Below are 7,405 nucleotides of genomic sequence, written 5' to 3'. Positions count from 1 at the left end.
TGGGCGGGGTCACTGGATCACGTGCGCCGGGATGTCCCGCGCTAACTTGTAGCTCCGCTGTACTGTTCGCCTCCCCCTTACTTTACATGCGCACTTCCTCCACACAGCACCGTGTGTGCAGCCCATGCGCACAGTACATTAATAAAGTTCACTATGTTAACCCTATAGTTTGTGATGCCAGGCTGAGGGCTGGTATGCTGATGTAATGCTCTGGTCTATCGCCACCCTACCCAGTAACGATAGGTGCATAAAATGACTGAAGGTCCACAAGGAGATTGAACTTGAACTTGAATAACTTTACTTAAGTGCTTGCGATACATCCAAGGCACAGTAACAGTCTCATACAAACAGTCCTTATATTGCTCAGTGACTGACAGTTGTTGCGGACCTTCAGCTATTTAGAAAGTCTCTGAATTTAGGGTAGATATTTGCAGATCCATCCGGATTTAGGGGTTATATTAGGTCCGGTGATGCTGCAGAGTGTCTGGGGATTGATACACTCTCTATTCTGAATTACTCAGCCATTGCCGCAAGGCTCGGGCCTAACTCACTGCGTTAGTTGCTGCACAGATCCTTCTCTTTTGACAGCCTAGGAACAAGAGAAAGAAAACATGGCTGCCGCTCCCTTATATGGGCAGGGGGCGGGGTGAATCTGATTGGTCCGAACATCTGTCATTCACCATTACATAGGGTAATGGGATTGCATACGTCACAGGGCCTCCAAAGGTCCTTAAGCAGAAAACCATAGAGTTTACCTAGTCACGTGACCCGCAGATCCTGCAACGCTATGGAACAGGTAATTAACTGTTTATTTACATTTATATTACTATATTTACATCAACCTTACATAAATTACTGGACTATTAGTTGGAATAGAGGCGACAAGGGGTATGCTACACAACGGGGATCCCTACGTCCTAGGGACTCTGGCTATGGGGACCCACATATACATAGGTACCGTATAAGATGCGGCACTGGGACACCACAGTTCAGTATGGATTTATAATTTTAAAAAATGGATACGGTTGCTTTATGAACAGACCTGTTGTGTGAATGCACCCATACCATTTTCCCTTATGGTTGAAAGAGTGTGGAAAGAGTAATTTGGACTTTGTAGGTGGCAGTAGGCAATGTTGTTTGACAAGGCACCTTTGATCACTGGTCTCAAATGTGGCCCCCTAGATGTTGCTAAACTTCATCTCCCAGCATGCCTGGCATGCTGGGAGTTGAATTTTTGCAACATCTGGGGGGGGGGGGGGCACAGTTTGAGACCACTGCCTTAGGTGCTTTGCCAAACACCTTTGCCTACTACCACCTACAAAGTCCAAATTACTCTTTCCACCCTATTGTGTAACATTTCATATTCCTAACAATTTACAGTGAAAGGGTTATCCTTCCTTACAATAGTCACCTCAGTTGGTTTAGGATCTAATTTTAAAGTAGAAGTGGGAAGTTTATGTCAATCATTGATTTAATGACTGCATATTGTCTGTCACAGTATGCTCCCCCCCCCCCAGTGTCAGCCGCAATGACCCCTGAATGTTAGTGACAAATGTGTCTTCAATGCTAACCACAATGCCCCCAGCCTCCCATCTCCCACCACCACACAATAACCTCATATCTTACTTCCAGTCTATCGCACTGCCAAATAATGTAGCATGGATGATGCCAGTTCCAGGGCATATTATATTACTTTGTGCGTATTAACAGATTGGCATGCTCATGAATAGAAAAAAAATGTTTTGCTTTTGAGACATCACTGCATTCCTTCATTGGAAATGGAAAGTGAATCAGGATTTCCCTGAATTGGCTGAAGCTGATACGCGATAGGAAGTAGGAGGTCTATAAATTCTGTACAGCACACATGTGAGAGCACAATACTCAGAATGAACTGCAGCGTTCAGGCACAACTTCCAGACTTCTCCTCCTGGGGGGAAAAGACAGAGTCAGGCTCAGTGCTACTTCAGCCAATATGGGACTTTGTTAGATCGAAAGAACATCTGGTTAGATCACCTCTCTATCCAGTTATCTTCTCGTTCACAGTCTACATGTTCTTCTGTCTCCCCTACCTAGCACTGGATGCTCTGTGCCACCAAATACCTGCTTTGAAGAAATACCAAGTACAGCCAAAGTCCAGACCTACCTTGGCTATGGTGCTTTACTGCCTGGCACACACCGTGTACAGCCATTTGGTATATATATTTCCACTGTCTGTTGCTTACTTGTGCTGGAGACCTGTGTATTTGCCACTTGTGGCCCCAAAGCTGCACCGAATTATACTGGACATCATTGCCTGTCTACTTCTATTTGACTTCCAGTATTTTGCTTGGCATCTGCTGCATCACAAGATTCCCTGGCTGTATAAGACATTTCACAAGATGCATCATAAGTACACTGCTACTTTTGTGTTGGCAACCCAATATTCCAGTGCGTGGGAGATGCTGTCTCTTGGATTCTTTGCAAATGTTAGTCCCATCTTGCTGAATTGCCATCCAATGACTGAAATGGCCATCTTCATCATCCATATCTACCTGTCTGTCGAAGATCATTGTGGCTATGACTTGCCATGGTCTACACACAGGTTAATACCATTCGGCATATGTGGTGGACCAAGTCATCATGATCTCCACCATGAAAAGTTTGTGTCCAATTATGCTCCTTATTTCACCCACTGGGACAAGCTGTTTAATACACTAGCACAGAAAACAACTAAAAAGCCTTAAAAACCATGCAACTACCTCCAAGACTGAACAAATGGTCAGAACTTGACCCTCACCTGCATTTCAGGACTAAGTCGGCAGATGCACCATGTGTTCTATCTGTGATTGTGTCTTCAGTGATGAATGGTCAGCAAGTGGTGTATCTTGTCCAATAAGGCTAAATGGTCATAAACTGTACTTTGCTTTTTGCCCGTGCCTAACCATGGACAGTATTATGAACTTCACTAAATCATATGTACTTGGACCACACCTATACAATGTCTATGCAACAAACCACTGTATCTATAGAGAAAAGAGGAGTTAAAATTTTCACCTGAGTATTTTTTTTCATAGTACATTGGTTTGACATTGATTTCAGAATAATTTGTTTCATAAGAATAATGATATATATATATATATATATATATATATATATATCTTCTATTTCTGTAAGTTTTTATCATTTTGTTAAATAACTGCAATGTATTGGTAAGATGTGACCACATAGTAAGAACACTGGGTTAAAGAATGTGCTGATAAAGGGTAAAGTAGGTGTTAGTAGACTGTGCACGTTCGGTGAGAACTGCCAGTATTAAAGGTACAGAGCTGAATTTGCCCTTACTTCTGTTTTTTGCATCTGGACAAAACCAGAGGATGATATCACAAAGAGTTGTGTGACATGGCAAACTCAACATTTGTATTATGTTGAAAGCTGAAGATGTTTATTCTATTTTATTTATGTAAAGGGTCTGGAAAGTGTTATCAGAAGGATTTTAGAAAAGTGTTACGAAACTGGTAAAACATTTTGATACGATAGATAGAAAGGAATAGATGTTTTTTAAAATAGAAATAATAATTTGCTGGAAAAACTATTTTCTTGAATGAGAAAAATGTAAAGATTTTACTGACTAAACTTTGCACTGAACGCAGCTGGCTGTGTTATCTTAGATTTCAGGAGAAGTGTATCATATATTTTGTACTAGTAATGTGTTGTAAATTATTTTAAAACAATATTACAATGTATAAATGTTATATATTTGTACTATTAAGGATAAACAATTATTAAACTAATTTCTTTTAAAAAGATAAAAATGGACATCATTGTCTTTATTGACTGTATGCACTTATGAGTGAAAGTTTGGGGATATATATATGTATAAAATAAATTATTTTTTAATGTGAATAATATATAAAACTTTTAAATATACACAAGCGCTACTAGAGGGAATTTATTTAGCATCTGCCCAAGATTATGGGTGGATCCCTACTCACCACCCGGTACTAGCCAAATAATTAACTAATACAGAAAATACAAATATATTAGTAATCGGGCGCTTGCTATAGGAAAACGTGTGTTAGTGTCCAAAAAATGAACAAAATAACCAAAAAATTTTGCCTACATATATGAATTTATTGAAGTAGTCATATGAATGTGAGTGTAACCTTAGACTTGATCGGGTAATTACTGCTATGTGTGAATTACAAAAAAAAGATAAATCAATAAATGGTGTGAGTTGTATAACTGTGGTATTATGCCACTATTGCTGCTGTAAAACGCAAAGAGTAATCACCTCTTGTGAGGAGGAAACTGACAGGTCCTGGTGTGGTAAAAATTCCGGACTATCAGACTCGCTGATATCCGATACACTGGAAAAATGGTATACGTGTGTTAGAATATGCTCCGGTGATGATACAACTATTTCCTGCCAGTCAGGTACACTGTACTTATTGAAAGGGTACCTGTTTTTTTTGAGCGGTGGAGGTGAATGTCCTTGCGTTCAAGTGAATTCGTATTCAGATCCTGCTGAGTAGAAGTTGTTTGCGGTTTAGAGGGAGAACAGCCCTGGCCGGTGGCGTCTCTACCTCACTTGCCGCTTGAAGGGATCGGATGCAGTTGGAACTGGTGAGTGACGTCACTACTAAGGCTCGTTCGGGACAAAAAGATATCCAACGCGTTCCGGTAAGCTGTCGGCTACCTTTGTCTGGGATGCGTCTTCCTTCCCCTGTCATCCTTATATCTCCTCAAAAGCAGGTAAGAGATTTCTTCAAATTCCTGATACATTCAAAGAAATCCAAAAAGTTCGAATTCATGATTGAGTCCTAGTGGAGCAAGTGAGTTTAAATTAAAGATTCACCTGCTCTCCGCTCGTGACATTTGGGCTAAAAAATCACCTCCTCTTCAATGAGGTGTTATTAGTTTGATTCCGAAGAAGGAGGTACCATTTAATGTTGATCCATGTTTATCTGCAAAGTGTTTGGATAATGGATGCCCCTCAAATTTTCTTTTTATATTGTAGATGTGTTCATTTATTCTTTTAGATAATATTCGGCATGTGCGGCCGACATATAATTTGTTACAGGGGCATTTTATGCAGTATATAATTCCTTTGGATTTACAATGTATATGCTGTTTAATTTTAATTTCTTGTTGATCCTGTGAATGGAATGTGTATACTGGGATTTTATTAGTCATTATGGTGCATGCCCTGCATTGTCGGCAGGGAAAAAATCCAGGTTTTAAAGAGACATTTGTTATACAGTAACCCCCCGACCTACGATGGCCCCGACATATGATAAAATCGACATATGATGGCCTCTCAGAGGCCAACGCATGTCGATGTCAGCATCGACATACGATGCTTTTATATGTCGGGGCCATCGCATTAACTGCTATCCGACAGCGCAAAATGCTTAAGCTGCTGTCGGATAGCAGTTTAAGCATCCCTGGCAGGTTCGCTTACCTATTCCCACTGCTCCGGGTCCACTTTGCGATCCTCCGGTGTCTTGCGCATCTTCTCCAGGGTCCGGGCCTTGCTTTCTGGTGTCGTTATTACGTCACTACGCACGCCACGCCGGCGCAGCAGCGTAATAACGTCACCAGCGGACCCTGCAGAAGATGCGGAAGAAGCCGGAGGATCGCGAAGAAAACACTGGAGCAGCGGGACAGCATCAGGAGCCCCTGGGACAGCATCGGGAGCGGTGAGGACCTGGTCCGGAGCGACGGGGACAGGTGAGTACAGCTTCCTATACTTTACATTGCACGGATCCCTCAACATACGATGGATTCGACAAACGATGGATCGTTTGGAACGAATTACCATTGTATGTTGAGGGACCACTGTATTAGGTTTGGTATATTGTACAGTTGGGGCAATTTTGTATCCTAAGTTTCCACTTTAAAAAAAAATAAAAGTGGGTTTTGCTGTAAGTATTCCTCCAATCACTCTATCACCCTGGAGAATGTCCCAATGCTTTTTAACTATTTTTGTGAATAGGTGACTTTGTGTGGAGTAAGTAGTAATGATAGGTACTGTAATATGATTGTCAGTTTCTTGCAAATATTCCTTTTTGTTGTTTGTCTTATCTTCCAACAGTGATCCCCGATCAATTCGTCCCACACTTTCCTTTGTATCCATTAATACTTTTTCATTATAGCCCCGTCTGATGAATTTTGTCTTTAATTGCTCTGCCTCTTCTTCATACTTATCCTTCTTAGTGCAATTTCTTTTTGCCCTCAAAAATTGGCTACGGGGGACATTATCCAACCACCGAGGGAGGTGGCAGCTGTTTTTATGGATATAACTGTTGCTGTCAGTTGGTTTTCGGAAAGTGCATGTAGTGATATTGTTATTCATAATCATGATGCTAAGATCTAAAAAATGAACATGGGTGGTACTAAACTCTGCTGTAAATTGTAAATAAAACTCATTTTTATTAATATTTTCTAAAAACAGTTGGAGTGCTTGTTCACCCCTATCCCATATAAAAATGACATTGTCGATAAATCTATACCAGAGGACCAGACCCGCACCCTGTTTGCCACAAGGGAACATGGCATTATTCTCCCAGTGGCCAACATATAGATTTGAATAACTGGGTGTGAATCTGGTACCCATCGCTGTTCCCCATGTCTGTAAGTAAAAATCATCATGATATTTAAAATTATTATGCGTTAAAATAAATGTAATGGCATTTCCAATAAAATTAACCTGATCCTCAGACATATTGCTATGTAATTTAAAAAAAAAAGTTTAAACAAAAAGCTTTATCAGGGGATCTAGGTGATCCCGATACTCTGGATGAATGGGATTCCCTATTCCATGGTTTCTCGAGGCAGGTCGTGATGTTCATTATTGAAAAGAGAAAGATTAATCTTCTGAACATTAAGAATGCCATTTCAGATTTGTTTAAAAGTATACAACCATTCAAAGATTGTCCAGAAATCAAACAATTGGCAACAAGCATTAAATATAGAATCAATCAAAAGGAAGGAGAAATCATCAAAAAGAAAGAACGGAAATTTGCCAGGGATTCTGTTCCTAACGTATCAATGGACATTGAAAATACTGAGGATAGTGAGAGGGATTTGGCCGATATGGAAACACTAGATGAGATCAGTACACAACTGACTATGGATCAGGATTTAGACATCAGTAGAGAAGCAGATTGCAACGGTTCTAAGTTTTCAATAAATGACACTCCTCCCACTATCACTAGAAGTTTACCAATTACACCTAATGTGATTATTGTAAGGACTAATGTACCGAATCCAGCTACGAACAGCCAAGAACAGGAAGACCTAGAAATAATTTCCACATCTATTACAATACCAATAGAAAATAGTTTTTCTACGCTAGCCATACACTCTCCCCGGCAGGAAAGAATGGCACAAAAAACTCCTCCACGATTAAGAAATGCACCTTCTG

At 40.4% G+C, this 7,405-nt stretch overlaps 1 protein-coding gene across 1 annotated transcript; it reads left to right on the top strand.

The window, feature by feature from the left end:
• The first annotated feature begins 1,886 nt into the window (after positions 1–1,886).
• Positions 1,887–3,750, top strand: LOC130283155 (cholesterol 25-hydroxylase-like protein). Its single transcript, XM_056532349.1, has one exon. The coding sequence runs from the start codon at positions 1,887–1,889 to the stop codon at positions 2,721–2,723; it is 837 nt and encodes a 278-aa protein (XP_056388324.1). The 3' UTR covers positions 2,724–3,750.
• The last annotated feature ends 3,655 nt before the right edge of the window (positions 3,751–7,405 follow it).

This window comes from Hyla sarda, chromosome 7, assembly GCF_029499605.1.
Source record: "Hyla sarda isolate aHylSar1 chromosome 7, aHylSar1.hap1, whole genome shotgun sequence".
In the NCBI taxonomy this organism is placed as follows: Eukaryota; Metazoa; Chordata; class Amphibia; order Anura; family Hylidae; genus Hyla; species Hyla sarda.
The sequence above is the reverse complement of the archived record's forward strand: the minus strand, read 5'-3'. Positions and strand labels throughout refer to the sequence as shown.

Excerpts from the sequence above, each read along its gene's own strand:
- LOC130283155 (XM_056532349.1), top strand. The coding sequence starts at position 1,887 with ATGAACTGCAGCGTTCAGGCACAACTTCCAGACTTCTCCTCCTGGGGG.